This window comes from Haliotis rubra, unplaced genomic scaffold (genome assembly GCF_003918875.1).
Source record: "Haliotis rubra isolate DU_JTF1 unplaced genomic scaffold, ASM391887v1 Scf40, whole genome shotgun sequence".
In the NCBI taxonomy this organism is placed as follows: domain Eukaryota; kingdom Metazoa; phylum Mollusca; class Gastropoda; order Lepetellida; family Haliotidae; genus Haliotis; species Haliotis rubra.
Window position 1 is genome coordinate 2,321,463 of NW_025767080.1, and position 18,602 is coordinate 2,340,064.

Sequence of the window (18,602 nt, forward strand, 5' to 3'; positions counted from 1 at the left end):
TAACTGGGATTCATCATAAACACCTCTGTAATACAGAAATAGAAAGTTTCTACTTAATTTACTGATCCACCAAAAATGCCTGGATATGGCATCCGGACGATTTTAACTTGAGAACACTGCCTTCCCTTTTTCTTGCAAGTCCCTTGATAATACTACATACATATTAAAATTGAATTATCTGTGGTAATATTTAATTATAACGTTTACCAGGACTGCTGTCGTCACAACATATCAGGACATTCCTCAAAACAAACCTAAAATTCTAGCGCTTAGGATGTCAGTCCGAACTTCAGTTAAGGTGGCCTTGACTTTAGGAACTGTATACAACATTTGTTATAAATCAGGGTTGAATGGCAGTGTCTGGGAATGCCATGACAGATTCCTGTTGTACCTGTTTAGATGTCTGAGTCAGTACTGGTGTGCATCTTATATATTCACACGCGTTTGATTTCCAGATGTAAACTTCTCGGCCACCTGTTCACTATTATAGAGATAGCCTGTAATGAGAGGGACCAGCATATTATCAGCCTCTCTACTGCCAGGGTGTTCCGGGTGTGGGATATACACACTCTCACCTGTCTGCAGGTAAATGCTCTCAACTGTCTCTAGGTAAATGCTCTCACCTGTCTGCAGGTAAATGCTGTCACCTGTCTGCAGGTAAATGTGCTCACCTGTCTCCGGGTAAATACTCTCACCTGTGTGAAAGTCTAACTCTAGCAGCCTGCAGCTAAATATTCTTACCTGTGTACAGGTAAATGTCCTCATCTCTTTGCAAGTAGACATTCTCAAATGTCTGCAAGTAAATTCTCTCACCAGTCTGTGGACTTTATAATGTTTTATGTGCAAATAATGTTATATGTATAAATGGACATTTCAATGGTGATATTGGTCACCAAACATATTGTTCTCTTTAACATACAGAATTAATGTTGACTGTTGTGTTACTCATTTTGCACTGAAGATCAAATTCATGTTTTCCTGTGGTTTTCCGGTATTCACATATGTAAATCTGGAATGTTGTGCGATGTTTATGTGCATTTACCTGTGATTGTCAGGTATTTACAGACAATGAGGAAAGGCCAGGTGAAAAGAGGATATACTCAATGTTGTTTGACAATAAACACGAGAGGCTAATGACAGGTGAGCACCCCCATTACCCATACCCAGCAGTTATCCCCACACCCACATCCACACTCAAACCGAAACACACCCAGCAGCAACATCAACAACCACATCTGAACCGGCTCTAACCAATATCCACACTCCCATGTCATCACTGTTCATGCCCTCTTATACACATGATCATGCTCTAGAGCTGTAGCTGTAGCAATATCCACACTCCCAGCCACACTGATCATGCTCTAGAGCTGTAGCCAATATCCACACTCCCAGCCACACTGATCATGCTCTAGAGCTGTAGCCAATATCCACACTCCCAGTCACACTGATCATGCTCTAGAGCTGTAGCCAATATCCACACTCCCAGCCACACTGATCATGCTCTAGAGCTGTAGCCAATATCCACACTCCCAGCCACACTGATCATGCTCTAGAGCTGTAGCCAATATCCACACTCCCAGTCACACTGATCATGCTCTAGAGCTGTAGCCAATATCCACACTCCCAGTCACACTGATCATGCTCTAGAGCTGTAGCCAATATCCACACTCCCAGTCACACTGATCATGCTCTAGAGCTGTAGCCAATATCCACACTCCCAGTCACACTGATCATGCTCTAGAGCTGTAGCCAATATCCACACTCCCAGTCACACTGATCATGCTCTAGAGCTGTAGCCAATATCCACACTCCCAGTCACACTGATCATGCTCTAGAGCTGTAGCCAATATCCACACTCCCAGTCACACTGATCATGCTCTAGAGCTGTAGCCAATATCCACACTCCCAGTCACACTGATCATGCTCTAGAGCTGTAGCCAATATCCACCACACTCCCAGTCACACTGATCATGCTCTAGAGCTGTAGCCAATATCCACACTCCCAGTCACACTGATCATGCTCTAGAGCTGTAGCCAATATCCACACTCCCAGACACACTGATCATGCTCTAGAGCTGTAGCCAATATCCACACTCCCAGCCACACTGATCATGCTCTAGAGCTGTAGCCAATATCCACACTCCCAGACACACTGATCATGCTCTAGAGCTGTAGCCAATATCCACACTCCCAGTCACACTGATCATGCTCTAGAGCTGTAGCCAATATCCACACTCCCAGTCACACTGATCATGCTCTAGAGCTGTAGCCAATATCCACACTCCCAGCCACACTGATCATGCTCTAGAGCTGTAGCCAATATCCACACTCCCAGTCACACTGATCATGCTCTAGAGCTGTAGCCAATATCCACACTCCCAGTCACACTGATCATGCTCTAGAGCTGTAGCCAATATCCACACTCCCAGTCACACTGATCATGCTCTAGAGCTGTAGCCAATATCCACACTCCCAGTCACACTGATCATGCTCTAGAGCTGTAGCCAATATCCACACTCCCAGCCACACTGATCATGCTCTAGAGCTGTAGCCAATATCCACACTCCCAGACACACTGATCATGCTCTAGAGCTGTAGCCAATATCCACACTCCCAGTCACACTGATCATGCTCTAGAGCTGTAGCCAATATCCACACTCCCAGTCACACTGATCATGCTCTAGAGCTGTAGCCAATATCCACACTCCCAGTCACACTGATCATGCTCTAGAGCTGTAGCCAATATCCACACTCCCAGTCACACTGATCATGCTCTAGAGCTGTAGCCAATATCCACACTCCCAGTCACACTGATCATGCTCTAGAGCTGTAGCCAATATCCACACTCCCAGTCACACTGATCATGCTCTAGAGCTGTAGCCAATATCCACACTCCCAGTCACACTGACACACTGATCATGCTCTAGAGCTGTAGCCAATATCCACACTCCCAGTCACACTGATCATGCTCTAGAGCTGTAGCCAATATCCACACTCCCAGCCACACTGATCATGCTCTAGAGCTGTAGCCAATATCCACACTCCCAGCCACACTGATCATGCTCTAGAGCTGTAGCCAATATCCACCTCCCAGTCACACTGATCATGCTCTAGAGCTGTAGCCAATATCCACACTCCCAGCCACACTGATCATGCTCTAGAGCTGTAGCCAATATCCACACTCCCAGCCACACTGATCATGCTCTAGAGCTGTAGCCAATATCCACACTCCCAGCCACACTGATCATGCTCTAGAGCTGTAGCCAATATCCACACTCCCAGCCACACTGATCATGCTCTAGAGCTGTAGCCAATATCCACACTCCCAGCCACACTGATCATGCTCTAGAGCTGTAGCCAATATCCACACTCCCAGTCACACTGATCATGCTCTAGAGCTGTAGCCAATATCCACACTCCCAGTCACACTGATCATGCTCTAGAGCTGTAGCCAATATCCACACTCCCAGTCACACTGATCATGCTCTAGAGCTGTAGCCAATATCCACACTCCCAGTCACACTGATCATGCTCTAGAGCTGTAGCCAATATCCACACTCCCAGACACACTGATCATGCTCTAGAGCTGTAGCCAATATCCACACTCCCAGCCACACTGATCATGCTCTAGAGCTGTAGCCAATATCCACACTCCCAGCCACACTGATCATGCTCTAGAGCTGTAGCCATCATGCAAACTCCACAGAAACCCCTGGTACGTGCAAAATAAATCTACTACTTGACATAAGTCATGTCAAAAACATCCTAAAGAAGATAGCACATAATCAGATCACCAGAGACGATGATGACAGCCTGTCAGCTCAGACCTGTATTCCCATCTGAAACAAAATAATGAGCGTCCAACAACACAGAAACAAGGCTAACATCCGGTACATAAAGAGAATTCTGACCTGGTTACAGAAGTAGTATAAAAAAAATCTATGTCACTTGTTCCCTCTTTAAAAGAAATGCCTCTCTCTGCTCGTTGTCTTGGAGCTATACACATAACTCCAGAGGCATTCTCAAGATAAAAAAACAACTGAAATAAATAAAGTTGTTGCTTTTCATAAAGAAGTCATGGTGAAATGTCTGAAAATTATTGATTTCTTGTTAGAGATGTGCATCTGTTTGAAAATGAAAGATGACATTGTTTTTAGCCATATACACATAAAAATGACAGCAAGTTGTCCTGGGCTGTATTGACCTTAAGTTAGTGAGTTACAATGTTCAGCCTTGATAGCCAAATTGCCCATGTCATCATAGTTATAATAAATTTATATGTTCATTGGTCACATGATTTTTCTGACAACCATATTTTGTTAAAGGTTGAAATTGGTCTTCAGGAAGGCTAACAAAGACTTAAGCTACACTACGGGTTGCTGTTGATCAGAAATAAAAATCAGGAACTGAAATTATAACGAGTTTGTTAATCATCATCTGAATTTATCTACCGTAAGTATAAATCAGGATTTCTTGCAAGGGAGTTAACTCTGTTTCAACCCATCTTTCAGGGTCCAGTGTCCTTGATGCCTGGCCTCTGACCCGGTCAGTGCAGGACACTATGCAGGTGCCACACACACATGACCGGCCACTCAGTCAGGTGGGTACACAGGAATTACAGTAGACTCACACAGGGAAGCTATAAAAGGCATGTACTAACAACCACCCACCCCACCCAAACCAAAACACAGAGTAGGGCCCATTAATCTTGTATGGTTTTATAAAGAAATTCACTTATTTATTATTTTAACCTTGCTTGATAATTGTTTCAACCTTAATATGTTTGGGGTGAGGGGTAAGAGGGGCCAGTGTTAGAAGACTGGAAGCTGTCTCTGTTTCCTGTATTTATTAATGGTTGAAAATTTTTCATGTGTATTTTTCCTCTTTTCCTGCAAATACATAAAGACTTCTTTGTAGAGAGTTTGGATTATTTTCATTCTATAAATCTTTGTTTTATGTTTTGTTTATTTACTCGTTGTGTGATATACAGTTTACATGATATGATAATGTAATGGAGACTGCCCATGTCCATATGACTGTACAAACATATCTCAGTAGCAAGATGTTACTTTTGTCATTATTATCTGGGGTGGTGGGATAGAATGTTAAGCTTTATTTAAAAAAAAAAGAAGTAAAATAGTTATTTGCACTGTTGTCTCCTGAGGGGCAGTGGGCTAGCCTAGTGGTTATAGCGTTTGCTCGTCAAGCTGAAAACCTGGGTCCAATGTGTGAAGTCAATTTTGGGTGTCACCGATCATGATATCACTAGAATATTGCTTAGTGACGTAAATCCATACTCACACAGCCACTCACTCACTCAGTAGGATCAACATTTCTATGAGAAGACATACAGATTTCTTTGTGGTCACATAGTATATATTAAGCATATAGACAGTAACATTCCATTGATAATGACATACAGTGCTATGACATCACACACAAATATCATGATGTCATTGCTCAAGGAACTCTGAATCGCTGCTCTTATATTCTGTAGCTGTAGGCAATATACAGCATATTCTGCTTGTGGCATAACACCAGACTCTGCAACCATCCAGCATTATGACACTGGACTGTAAATATTGAAATTCAGTGATTGACATCATAAGAATCGGTCCAGGTAATTGGGAAATGATGACATCAACCAAGACAGCAACTCTGACCATCCAATCCATGCAGTTGTCTCTTACCATGACCATGGTTGCGGAAGGCCGTTTCCAAAGTGGATCTGTGTTATTCCCTGTTTTGTACCAGTGCTTATTGGAAGCTGAAAACACAATAACTGCTTTAGTGTACAAGTCTCCTTTCTTATCACTGAACATTGGCGATAGATTGTATGGTAATGTGTTGTTAGAGAAGATTTGATCCAACACCATTTGAGGTGTACAGTGTAGTGGTGGTCCGATTAATTGAAATAATCGAAGATTGGTCGCAGTGATTGAACGACCATGCAATCGATCATGTTTTCTCATAAACAATTCTGGAACATTTGTTTGCATTAATAATATTTTTCACAAGGCTGGTTTTGTCTGTCATTAAATTTAGATTTCATAATCACTACAAGCTCATTCCATGTCATGATTGAATTTATCTTAAAGACTTCAAGAAATTTATTTTCCTAACATACTAGTCATTCTTTAAAGATGTGAAATTTACAAAAAAAACAACCAAAGAACTACATGTTTTTTCTTTATTTAGAAAAATAACCAGGAAAATTTCATAAATAACGCTAACCAATTATTTTTGATGATTAATCGGTTGTAATGAACCAATCATCATTTATAAGATTTTAACCAATTCCCAACGCTAGTACAGTGAAGACCAAACCATCCAACTGCCATCCTTTAAACATGCTCTGACAGTGTTGTTATTTGACTGTTCCAGATATTGTACAACTCCGAGTTACATCAAGCAGTGTCGGTGTGCACAGAGTCTTTCATCAAGGTGGGTGATATTGGACATATAATTAACATGAACATATTTTTCTATTAGTTTATGCCTTATTATGAACTTTTAAAGATTTGGTCCTCTAAATGAATTGGTGTTTGTAATTCTATATGTGCTATTTGATTGGTTTAAAAGACATTGTTGAATAAATTCCAAATCAGAAATAATTCAGATGTTTCACTGTGTTTGAATACTATTCTTCAATCTGCCACTAAATGGAACTCACTGCCAGACTCTCTCAAAGAAGCTCAGTTGTTGGAACAATTTAAGTGTCACTTAAAGACTCATCTGTTTCATTTGTACTTTTAAAGTGACCTTGTACTGCTACCAAGTTTTTAATGTTCCTTGACTCTTGTATGCGCTATGAGCACACCCCAGTGGAGTTTAGCGCCATATAAATGGACATTATTATTATTATTATTATTATTAATCTTCATTATCAGTTGACATGAATGTCATAAGCACTATTTTATGTATGTGTAGTATTTATCACAAAAAATGGTAGACATTTTGCAGGATTCTGTGGATCTTATGTCATGGAAGTGTACACTGTGTTCCATTGTAACATGCCTCGCAGTATTCCAGAGTGAGGTTCATGTCACTCTCATGGCTGTTGAAGTGCACACATGGAGATGGAGACAGACTTGTGGCCCCACATTGATGTGTTTGATGTATATTGTAGGTGTGGGAGATGGAGACAGGCAAGCTAGTCTACTCTATCCCTGAGGCTCACGGCCCCGGGGTTGAGATTACAGCACTAACGCTGGACCAGTCAGGGTACAGACTAGTCAGTGGGGGATATGATGGTATGTTACCCTTGAATACATTGTAGACATGTGGCAAGACACAGATGATATTCTTACCTTACTTGTGAACTTGCTGATGTGTTAGCATCATTGGTTATGAGGAGAAAGTTTTTTGTTACATCAGATCAGTTTCGAATCCAATCATAGGACTCTGTGGCCACTACATTGGTGCTGAACATAGGGCTGAGCACATTCATGATGCTACTTACAAGTACTGACAATGTGGGACAGTGTTGACAAATGAACTCTAGCAGGCCGTAGAGATGTCCCACAAATGACAACCTTTCTCTATATGTCAACCTGGAATATAAAAGACGGTCGTTCAGAAACTCTATGGCTGTTAAATACAGTCAAATTTGTTAAGTTGAAACAGGATTACTAAAGTAAACACCTAGATAAAATACAGATAATTTTGTTGTGTCCTTTCTTTAGTTAACAGAACATGATGACAAACTAGAGTAGTTTGCTGTATAGATTAACATGAGTCCAAGCAGCCAAACTGATGATTTATTCAGAAAGAACGATTTGTCCTGCAAACAGTGTAGTGGTGAATGCCAGATCTTTGCAAGTGATTCCATGAACTGTTCCTGTTGAACTTGTACAAATACTATGCATCTATTGTTGCTATCAAACATTTTCTGGCTGTGAAATAAGGTGATATTAGATGTGTAGAAGGGATATACTTCAAGTGGCAAGCTGGATCATTAGATACTTTAGTTTCAGTCGAAAACTGCAGACCCGTACAGGATGAGTTGATAGTCTTGGTTCAAACCATTGATTTGCTACTTATGAGAGTCAACAGTATGTATATTAATTAGTTCATGTAAAACCAGAGTTTGATATTCAATAACAATTCATGAGCAAAAAGATGACCAGAAGTAATACACGTGTCCACAGTTGAATACAAATCATGAAGGGTTCCTGGTTTCTACAGGATCAATCAAAATCTGGGACTTTGGCGCTGGTCAGGAGATCAAGTCAAAGTCAGGACGAGGCACCGAGGAAGACTTCAGTATCATAGGGTTGATATACAAGAAGTACAGGGATGACTACATCATCATTGCTGCTGGCTGGAACAACAAGATCAGGCTGCTGCTGGTAGGTGCTGGTGGGTGCTTGTGGGTGCTGGTAGGTGCTGGTGGGTGCTTGTAGGTGTTGGTAGGTGCTGGTGGGTGCTTGTAGGTGTTGGTAGGTGCTGGTGGGTGCTTGTAGGTGTTGGTGGATGTTGGTGTGTGCTTGTAGGTGTTGGTGTGTGCTTGTAGGTGTTGGTGGGTGCTTGTAGGTGCTGGTGGGTGCTGCTGGTGGGTGCTGCTGGTGGGTGCTTGTGGGTGCTTCTGGTGCTGCTTGGTTCTTGGAGCCTCTGTGGTTGCTAGGTACTTTTAGGTGCTGGAAGCTGCTGGTGGGTGTTGGTGGGTGCATGTCGTGTAGCTTGCATTATGTAATTCTAGATATCAGGATCATGAATGCACATTGTATCACTGGTTGGCCTGGTAACTCATCTTGGCCTGATTTCCCTATTGTGTGACACTCATACACTATTTTACTCTCACTCTCCACCTCATTCCCTCCTGAACTCTCTACCTCATTCACTTTCTCAATTAACCTCTCTTATTCATAAATTTAGTACTTCATCCAGTCACCACCTCACTTGCTGATAACCTGTATCACACATTCTCGCAGTCACCTACTGATTTTCACTTGTTCAATCACTAATTCATCATTTAAGAAAAAACATTGTACAACTCAACCATTCACCATCAATATCACATACTTATTCAGCTACACTCCTTCCATCCACTCCTTCACTCTCTCCTTTTCTCACTCTCTCTGTTCTTCCCGCCAGGATGCTGGGGACAACAACGACCTGTCTGTGACCCGAGAATTCAGCGACATCTACTACATGACCCGTGAGGTCAGCATCTGCTCGACCTCCTCCACCGACCCGTTCCGCTCCCCACCACTGCCTGCTATAGGGGAAGGGTCTGGCATCACCAATGTCTTCAAGAAGGTAGGGATTTTTCTTTAGTCATATTCATTTAGGTTCCTTCAGCTACTCAGAGTTCCTCCAAAATAAAGTGTTTAAACCCTATTTCATATCTTTTACACTCTGCGGACACTGCCACAGCAGGTCAGATCAGCGAATCTGATTCAAGTCTTCTCAATTCTTAGTACATATAAGCCACTCATTCAACCCATCATATTTATTTTGGATCACTCTAAAATGGACCATCAAGAAAAAGCCACACATAGAGTCTCATAATTATTAGATTTATATTTGTTAAACATCTCTAATGTAAACAGAGGATATGTATAATTGCAAATCTGTTTATGATAAACTTTGATTAACAATGCAAACACTGTCAAAATAATCATTTAATCCAATGATCAGGTGTCATCTATGTGTCCTGTTACTCACCCTTATGGCTTTGGATGCCATACTTTGGTACTCCAAGGTTGGTTACACAGTCAAGGGTGCTGTCATATGATATTTCAGAAAGGCAAGAAACTTTATCCACTCACTCACTCACTTACTCACTCATTGCAGGATTATGTGTTGATGTCGAATGAAGTAACTTGCATGGCATTGATGGGTGATGGGACGAACTCAAGCACTACGCTCATCGCTACAGGGATGAGCAATGGGAACGTCATCCTCTGGGATGTGGAGAAGGCTGTGGTGGCCAAAATGTGAGTGTACCAGTGTGAAGATGATGTGGTTAGGAGGAGGATGATGATGATGATGATGGTGGTGGTGGTGGCGATGTTGATGATGATGATGATGATGGTGGTGGTGGCGATGTTGATGATGATGATGATGATGATACAAATAGTATTACAACAGTGATATGATTATGATGTGTAGGCCTAAACTGCAGCTGCAACATCATCAACAACAACATCAACATCAACAACAACAACAACAACAACAACAACAACATCAACAACAATAACAACATCAACAACAATAACAACATCAACAACAATAACAACATCAACAACAATAACAACATCAACAACATCAACAACAATAACAACATCAACAACAATAACAACATCAACAACAAACTGAGATAAAAAGGGTAGAAAGAAGACCAATGTTGAGAGTCACCTAAATGAAACATAATCATGAATATTCCAGTCACTTGACGTGTAATAATGTATTATGTAGAATAGAATATCATCTCGGGCTCATGAAAAGTGTTGCAAGTGATAATGTATCAATTATTTATATATTAGGATAGACAGAATGAATTACTTTTGACACAGACTGTTATCCCCAAGACTGTGACATGAGAGTTAGAATAGGTTTGAATTGAACTAAGTCATGTCTAAATGTATAACTATATTGAAGGTATTTCTGTGGTTTGTCACCATTGTAGAATACACTCTAACATTGTGAGGGTCTGTAAGTGGGGAACTGCTGGCCTTCTGGTCCAGGTGATGTCATTGCTGAAACTAAACAGAGAAATCAAATCTAATTACCAAATCTATTTACATATTTTTAATTAGCAAAAAAGTGACATTGACAACAATTATTTGAACTGGTCTCTCCTGTAGTAGATTTTAAAAATTAAATCAGTATTTTGACAGCAGTTTGAATCTTTATAATCTTTACTATAAATGACAAGTCAATCTGACTGCTTTAAAATATTCACTTTAAAATATATATTGATAAAAGGAAAAAGGAGGAGAAGACAAGTGGAGTAAAATATTTGAAATACCTAAAGACATGTACCATTATAGCCAATGGATGCCCTGATACTTCATGAAGCTGAATGTTTTTGATTTGGCTAAATATAACGTGAGGTTGTGTTCCTCAGAGGTCTGACTGTGGGGCATCATGGGGAAGATGCTGAAGAAGATACGAGTTTCTCCGGCGGCAGTCAACAGCCTTCACGAGCCTCCATCTACCCCGACTCCAAAAACATCAAGGTAAGTATTCCAATGCATTGCAATGCGTTCAAACTGATAATATGGCATGTGCTTTGATGGTTTAAATGGTACACTACATGCTCAATACATCTTGACCTAACAACCGTTATAATGAATTGACTAGTTAAGTTACTTCATGTTGTAAGTTTTGCAGTAATGCTGCTCAATTAACATCTTGGGATAGTGTTACATGACAACATATCACAACCGATAATATAATGAATATGAAGAATCTGACTAGATAATACTATCAAAACAAACCTAGATAAATCATTAATGCCATTTAAAATCAACTGGTTGATTACAACCTACTGTTCATAGCTTGACCACATATTTACAGACTACCATCGTACCACTGGAATATCACTGACTGCAGCATGATATACAAATAAACAATCAAAATGCTTCCTTTACAATGTTTTTGTATTTGTCAGGTGATTTGGCAGAAACTGTGCATTTCAGCAGCTACATTCTTGTGACAAAAATGCCAGTTCCATTTTGATCAGTTTTGCACTTGTGTACTTACTTGTACACAATGCCATTTGGAATTAGGTGCCTGACTCTGTGTGGGTTCGAATCCTGGATGGGACTCAACCCAGCAAAAGTACTAGAACGTGCTTGACTGAGAAAGTGTAATCCTAAATGTAACATGTGTTACAATTTTGTAATTAGTTCTTCTAAATTTGCGTGTAATCCTTGTTAAGTATTGTTTAGCTTGTAGGAATAAATTCATATTATTTTAGGTTCACTCTGGCTGTTGGTCTGTAAGCCATTAGTTGTTGCCTTGTTTACAGTACTTATAATGCTCACTGCTGTATTTTTATGGGATGTTGGTCAAGTATCCCTCGTCGAACATTAACCTGTTAATATTATACATAATTTTGAGACCTGTGACGGTCCAGGTTAGAATGAACCTTCAGTAACCCATGCTTGTCGTAAGAGGTGACTAACGGGATCGGGTGGTCAGGCTCGCTGGCTTGGTTGACCCCACATGTCATCGTATCTGAATTGCACAGATGAATGCTCATGCTGTTGATCACTGGATTGTCTGGTCCAGACTCGATTATTTACAGACTGCCTCCATATAGCTGGAATATTGCTGAGTGCGTCGAGAACTAAACTCACTCACTTACTCACATAATTTTGAAAAACAGACTGTTGAGGACAAGCTTGTGAGTGATCTGGGGGATGGGTCCACATCAGATAGACAGAAGGACAATAAAGAAATGGAGGAAGAAGGACAGGAGAAACAGGATGAACAACCTGAATGTGAGTCAGCCAGTTTGTTGTTTTCCAGAGACTCAAGTGCAAGAGTTAGATTGATATTGGTATGTAAGCATTGAACAACCTGAATGTGAGTCAGCCAGTGTGTTGTTTTCCAGAGACTCAAGTGCAAGAGTTAGATTGATATTGGTATGTAAGCATTGAACAACCTGAATGTGAGTCAGCCAGTGTGTTGTTTTCTAGAGACTCAAGTGCAAGAGTTAGATTGATATTGGTATGTAAGCATTGAACAACCTGAATGTGAGTCAGCCAGTTTGTTGTTTTCCAGAGACTCAAGTGCAAGAGTTAGATTGATATTGGTATGTAAGCATTGAACAACCTGAATGTGAGTCAGCCAGTGTGTTGTGTGTTGTTTTCTAGAGACTCAAGTGCAAGAGTTAGATTGATATTGGTATGTAAGCATTGAACAACCTGAATGTGAGTCAGCCAGTGTGTTGTTTTCTAGAGACTCAAGTGCAAGAGTTAGATTGATATTGGTATGTAAGCATTGAACAACCTGAATGTGAGTCAGCCAGTGTGTTGTTTTCTAGAGACTCAAGTGCAAGAGTTAGATTGATATTGGTATGTAAGCATTGAGCAACCTGAATGTGAGTCAGCCAGTTTGTTGTTTTCTAGAGACTCAAGTGCAAGAGTTAGATTGATATTGGTATGTAAGCATTGAACAACCTGAATGTGAGTCAGCCAGTTTGTTGTTTTCCAGAGACTCAAGTGCAAGAGTTAGATTGATATTGGTATGTAAGCATTGAACAACCTGAATGTGAGTCAGCCAGTGTGTTGTTTTCCAGAGACTCAAGTGCAAGAGTTAGATTGATATTGGTATGTAAGCATTGAACAACCTGAATGTGAGTCAGCCAGTGTGTTGTTTTCTAGAGACTCAAGTGCAAGAGTTAGATTGATATTGGTATGTAAGCATTGAGCAACCTGAATGTGAGTCAGCCAGTTTGTTGTTTTCTAGAGACTCAAGTGCAAGAGTTAGATTGATATTGGTATGTAAGCATTGAGCAACCTGAATGTGAGTCAGCCAGTGTGTTGTGTGTTGTTTTCTAGAGACTCAAGTGCAAGAGTTAGATTGATATTGGTATGTAAGCATTGAACAACCTGAATGTGAGTCAGCCAGTGTGTTGTGTGTTGTTTTCTAGAGACTCAAGTGCAAGAGTTAGATTGATATTGGTATGTAAGCATTGAACAACCTGAATGTGAGTCAGCCAGTTTGTTGTTTTCCAGAGACTCAAGTGCAAGAGTTAGATTGATATTGGTATGTAAGCATTGAACAACCTGAATGTGAGTCAGCCAGTGTGTTGTTTTCCAGAGACTCAAGTGCAAGAGTTAGATTGATATTGGTATGTAAGCATTGAACAACCTGAATGTGAGTCAGCCAGTGTGTTGTTTTCTAGAGACTCAAGTGCAAGAGTTAGATTGATATTGGTATGTAAGCATTGAGCAACCTGAATGTGAGTCAGCCAGTTTGTTGTTTTCTAGAGACTCAAGTGCAAGAGTTAGATTGATATTGGTATGTAAGCATTGAACAACCTGAATGTGAGTCAGCCAGTTTGTTGTTTTCTAGAGACTCAAGTGCAAGAGTTAGATTGATATTGGTATGTAAGCATTGAACAACCTGAATGTGAGTCAGCCAGTGTGTTGTTTTCTAGAGACTCAAGTGCAAGAGTTAGATTGATATTGGTATGTAAGCATTGAGCAACCTGAATGTGAGTCAGCCAGTTTGTTGTTTTCTAGAGACTCAAGTGCAAGAGTTAGATTGATATTGGTATGTAAGCATTGAACAACCTGAATGTGAGTCAGCCAGTTTGTTGTTTTCTAGAGACTCAAGTGCAAGAGTTAGATTGATATTGGTATGTAAGCATTGAGCAACCTGAATGTGAGTCAGCCAGTTTGTTGTTTTCTAGAGACTCAAGTGCAAGAGTTAGATTGATATTGGTATGTAAGCATTGAGCAACCTGAATGTGAGTCAGCCAGTTTGTTGTTTTCCAGAGACTCAAGTGTAAGATTTAGATTGATATTGGTATGTAAGCATTGTACTCATGCTCATTGAACAAGCTGAATGTGAGTTTTATATTTGTTGACTGAAGTGTAAGATTTAGACTGATCATGGTATACTGACACTGTACACATGGTCATCGAACATGTCTATTGACAGTGTCATTTCCGCTATTCAGATATCAGCTGCAACAGTGTTTCTTTTGACAGTCACCCACTGAAATTTGGCCTGAATCTGATCTCTATTTGTCAGCATCACATCCATGGTTTGACTTTCACCAGGTTTATAGATGTTAACATTGTCAGACACTCCGACATACCGCTGCTCTGTAATACATCAACTCACTCACTTGCTCATGGAGTATCTCCTGGGCATGGGACTCAAACGTGTTATGTTAAGTAAGAAAAACACCCATTGAAATATCCATCAGTGATCTTGAAAGCTTGGTTTTAAGTGGGTGTTTTGCTTTTTGCTTTTTATGATACCACACTCAAAAATATTTCTCAAGCACAGAGTAGTAGAGATGTCTATCACATTCATTCATTAAAGCCTTCATTTCAAAGTACCTGGTATGCAAAATCTTGTCATCTGAGATTTGACCAAAGTAATACCGATGAACCGTACCCTTCTTCATAAGGGCAATAAACAAAAAAGTCTAAACAATACTTCTCAGTTTCTGATTACGATACAGTCAAAGCTAACTCTTATGAAAGTTAGGAGACAACAGTGAGTGAGGATGAGTTTATGCCTTTTTTTAGCAAGATTCCAGCATTATCCATTGTAGAAATGTTGAGAATCAAACATAAACCTTCAGTGTGATGAGCAAATACTTTAATCTTTAGGCTAACCACCATCCCTCAGGAGAAAACAACGCATGCAACTGTTTATTTTTGTCTATTTTGAAATGATGTTTAGCATGCATGAGGTCAAACACAAATCCTGTCCTTACACTCTAGTCTGTTAGATTTATCCCCCAGCTGGACACACAGAATATCCTTTTCAAATATTGACTAGTATATTTGTGAATAGAGTACAATATATGCAACATGACCTGGAATACTGCTGACTGTGCCGTAAAACAACATTCACTCATTGCAGTTCCCAATGAGAAGAATGAGGAGAAGTTGAGGGAGAAGAAGAAGAAGAAGAAAAGAGTTCGGCATGCAGATGAGGAGAAGAAGAAATCCATGATTGACCCGGATGCCACCCTGATAGTTGAGACTTTTGATCCTATCATCGTCACTGTACATCAAGACTCTCACATCAGGTTCTGGAATATGGAGGTAAGTTTCGCACAGATAATAATTATTACAAACACATATATATTCACCTGATCACCTCAGAAACCATGATTCAAGGAATTGGTGACCTTGGTAAAACATAACAGTACTGGCTTTATCATGAAGTACTGGCCACCGAGTCAGGTTATGGATGAGGTAGGTCGATGTATAAATTTGGTCTGAAATAATGCTGATGTTGCATAAATTCGCAGCTCACCCACTCACTATGGATGAGGTTATTTATTTTTGGCAATGAAATTTTTCAAACAATAACATCAAGAAACAAAGAAATGAATAGTAGCTTCACTTTGTGTAATTTTTAAGGTGTACTTTGTACCTTTCCATTCCATATGCAATTATGCAAAGTTGTGAAATGTGCAGAGAGTTAAAGAAAATCTTGACATAGCGTGTGAAATGTTATTGTTTGCTCCCATTTATAGGGACAAACTAACATTCTTTTCTGTGGAAGTATAACCTTGATAAGCTGTGATTGTTACGCAGTACCCAAATGCAGCGACTGTTTTCTGTATTCAGGGCGAGATTATGCGAGAGATCACGCCGATGACACGACGTCAGGGCACCCCTGTCACTGCCGTCTGTTGTGATGAGGATGTAGACTGCCTTGTCACTGGAGATCAGAGTAAGATGTGTGTCATGGATGAGTGGGGAGCTTGGGTGAGTAAGGGGGTGGGTAAGTGGGATGGATTTGTAAGTGGGTGAGTAAGGGAGCGGGTAAGTGGGATGGGTATGTAAGTGGGTGAGTGAGGGAGTGGGTTAGTGGGATGGGTATTTAAGTGGGTTAGTTAGGGGATGGGTAAGTGGGATGGGTATGTAAGTGGGTGAGTGAGGGAGTGGGTAAGTGGGATGCGTATGTAAGTGAGGGGGTGGGTAAGTGGGATGGGTATGTAAGTGGGTGAGTAAGGGAGTGGGATGAGTATGTAAGTGGGTGAGTAAGGGAAAGGGTAAGTGGGATGGGTATGTAAGTGGGTGAGTAAGGTAGTGGGTAAGTGGGATGGGTATGTAAGTGGGTGAGCAGGGAGGATGGGTAAGTGGGATGGGTATATAAGTGGGTGAGTGAGGGGGTGGGTAAGTGGGATGGGTATGTAAGTGGGTGAGTAAGGGAGCGGGTAAGTGGGATGGGTATGTAAGTGGGAGAGTAAGGTAGTGGGTAAGTGGGATGGGTATGTAATATGGGGAGCGGGGAGCTTGGGTAAGTGGGATGGGTATATCAGTGGGTGAGCGGGGAGCTTGGATAAGTGGGTCGGTATGTAAGTGGGTGAGCGGGGAGGATGGGTAAGTGGGTGAGTGAGGGGGTTGGTATGTTGACTGGGTATGTAAGTGGGTAAGTAAGGGAGTGGGTAAGTGGGATGGGTATGTAAGTGGGTGAGTAAGGGAGTGGGTAGGTGGGATGAGTATTTAAGTGGGTGAGTAAGGGAGTGGGTAAGTGGGATGGGTATGTAAGGGAGTGGGTAAGTGGGATGGGTATGTAAGTGGGTGAGGAAGGGAGTGGGTAAGTGGGATGGGTATTTAAGTGGGTGAGTAAGGGAGTGGGTAAGTGGGATGGGTATGTAAGTAGGTGAGTAAGGAAGTGGGTAAGTGGGATGGGTATTTAAGTGGGTGAGTAAGGGAGCGGGTAAGTTGGGTGGGTATTTAAGTGGGTGAGTAAGGGAGTGGGTAAGTGGGATGGGTATTTAAGTGGGTGAGTAAGGGAGTGGGTAAGTGGGATGGGTATGTAAGTGGGTGAGTAAGGGAGCCGGTAAGTGGGATGGGTATGTAAGTGGGTGAGTAAGGAAGTGGGTAAATGGGATGGGTATGTAACTGGGTGAGTAAGGAAGTGGGTAAGTGGGATGGGTATGTAAGTGGGTGAGTAAGGAATTGGGTAAGTGGGATGGGTATTTAAGTGGGTGAGTAAGGGAGCGTAGTTGGATGGGTATGTAAGTGGTGGAGTAAGGAAGTGGGTAAGTGGGATGGGTATGTAAGTGGGTGAGTAAGGGAGTGGGTAAGTGGGATGGGTATTTAAGTGGGTGAGTAAGGGAGTGGGTAAGTGGGATGGGTATGTAAGTGGGTGAGTAAGGAAGTGGGTTAGTGGGATGGGTATTTAAGTGGATGAGTAAGGGAGGGGTAAATGGGATGGGTATGTAAGTGGGTGAGAAAGGGGAAGTAAATGGGATGGGTATGTAAAGTGGGTAGAGTAAAGAGTGGGTAAGTGGGATGGGTATGTAAGTGGGTGGAGTAGGGAGCTAGGGTAAGTGGGATGGGTATTTAAGTGGGTGAGTAGGGAAATTAGGTAAGTGGGATTGGTATGTAAGTGGGTGAGTAAGAGGATGGGGTAAGTGGGATGAGTATTTAAGTGGGTGAGCAAGGGAGTGGGTAAGTGGGATGGGTATGTAAGTGGGTGAGTAAGGAGAAGTGGGGTAAGTGGGATGGGTATGTAAGTGGGTGGAGTAAGGGGAGGTGGTAAGTGGGATGGGTATTTAAGTGGGTGAGTAGGGGAGTGGGTAAGTGGGATGGGTATGTAAGGTGGGTGTGGGTGAGTAAGGGTAGATGGGTAAGTGGGAATGGTATGTAAGTGGGTGAGTAAGGAATTGGGTAAGTGGGATGGGTATTTAAGTGGGTGAGTAAGGGAGCGGGTAAGTGGGATGGGTATGTAAGGGTGAGTAAGGGAGTGGGTAAGTGGGATGGGTATGTAAGTAGGGTGTGTAAGGGAGTGGGTAAGTGGGATGGGTATTTAAGTGGGTGAGTAAGGGAGTGGGTAAGTGGGATGGGTATTTAAGTGGGTGAGTAAGGGAGCGGGTAAGTGGGATGGGTATTTAAGTGGGTGAGTAAGGAAGTGGGTAAATGGGATTGGTATGTAAG

The 18,602-nt window shown here is 41.5% G+C and overlaps 1 protein-coding gene across 1 annotated transcript in view; it reads left to right on the forward strand.

The window, feature by feature from the left end:
- LOC124287341 (WD repeat-containing protein 64-like) overlaps positions 1-18,602 on the forward strand; it is a 73,696-nt gene that overhangs the window by 30,319 nt on the left and 24,775 nt on the right. The window contains exons 11-22 of the mRNA XM_046723839.1: positions 456-585; positions 1,056-1,140; positions 4,512-4,600; positions 6,385-6,444; positions 7,130-7,253; positions 8,188-8,351; positions 9,097-9,261; positions 9,799-9,941; positions 11,075-11,186; positions 12,341-12,455; positions 15,565-15,749; positions 16,281-16,386. Coding sequence (XP_046579795.1) covers positions 456-585; positions 1,056-1,140; positions 4,512-4,600; positions 6,385-6,444; positions 7,130-7,253; positions 8,188-8,351; positions 9,097-9,261; positions 9,799-9,941; positions 11,075-11,186; positions 12,341-12,455; positions 15,565-15,749; positions 16,281-16,386 — 1,478 coding nt within the window. The remainder of the gene's footprint in view (positions 1-455; positions 586-1,055; positions 1,141-4,511; positions 4,601-6,384; positions 6,445-7,129; positions 7,254-8,187; positions 8,352-9,096; positions 9,262-9,798; positions 9,942-11,074; positions 11,187-12,340; positions 12,456-15,564; positions 15,750-16,280; positions 16,387-18,602) is intronic.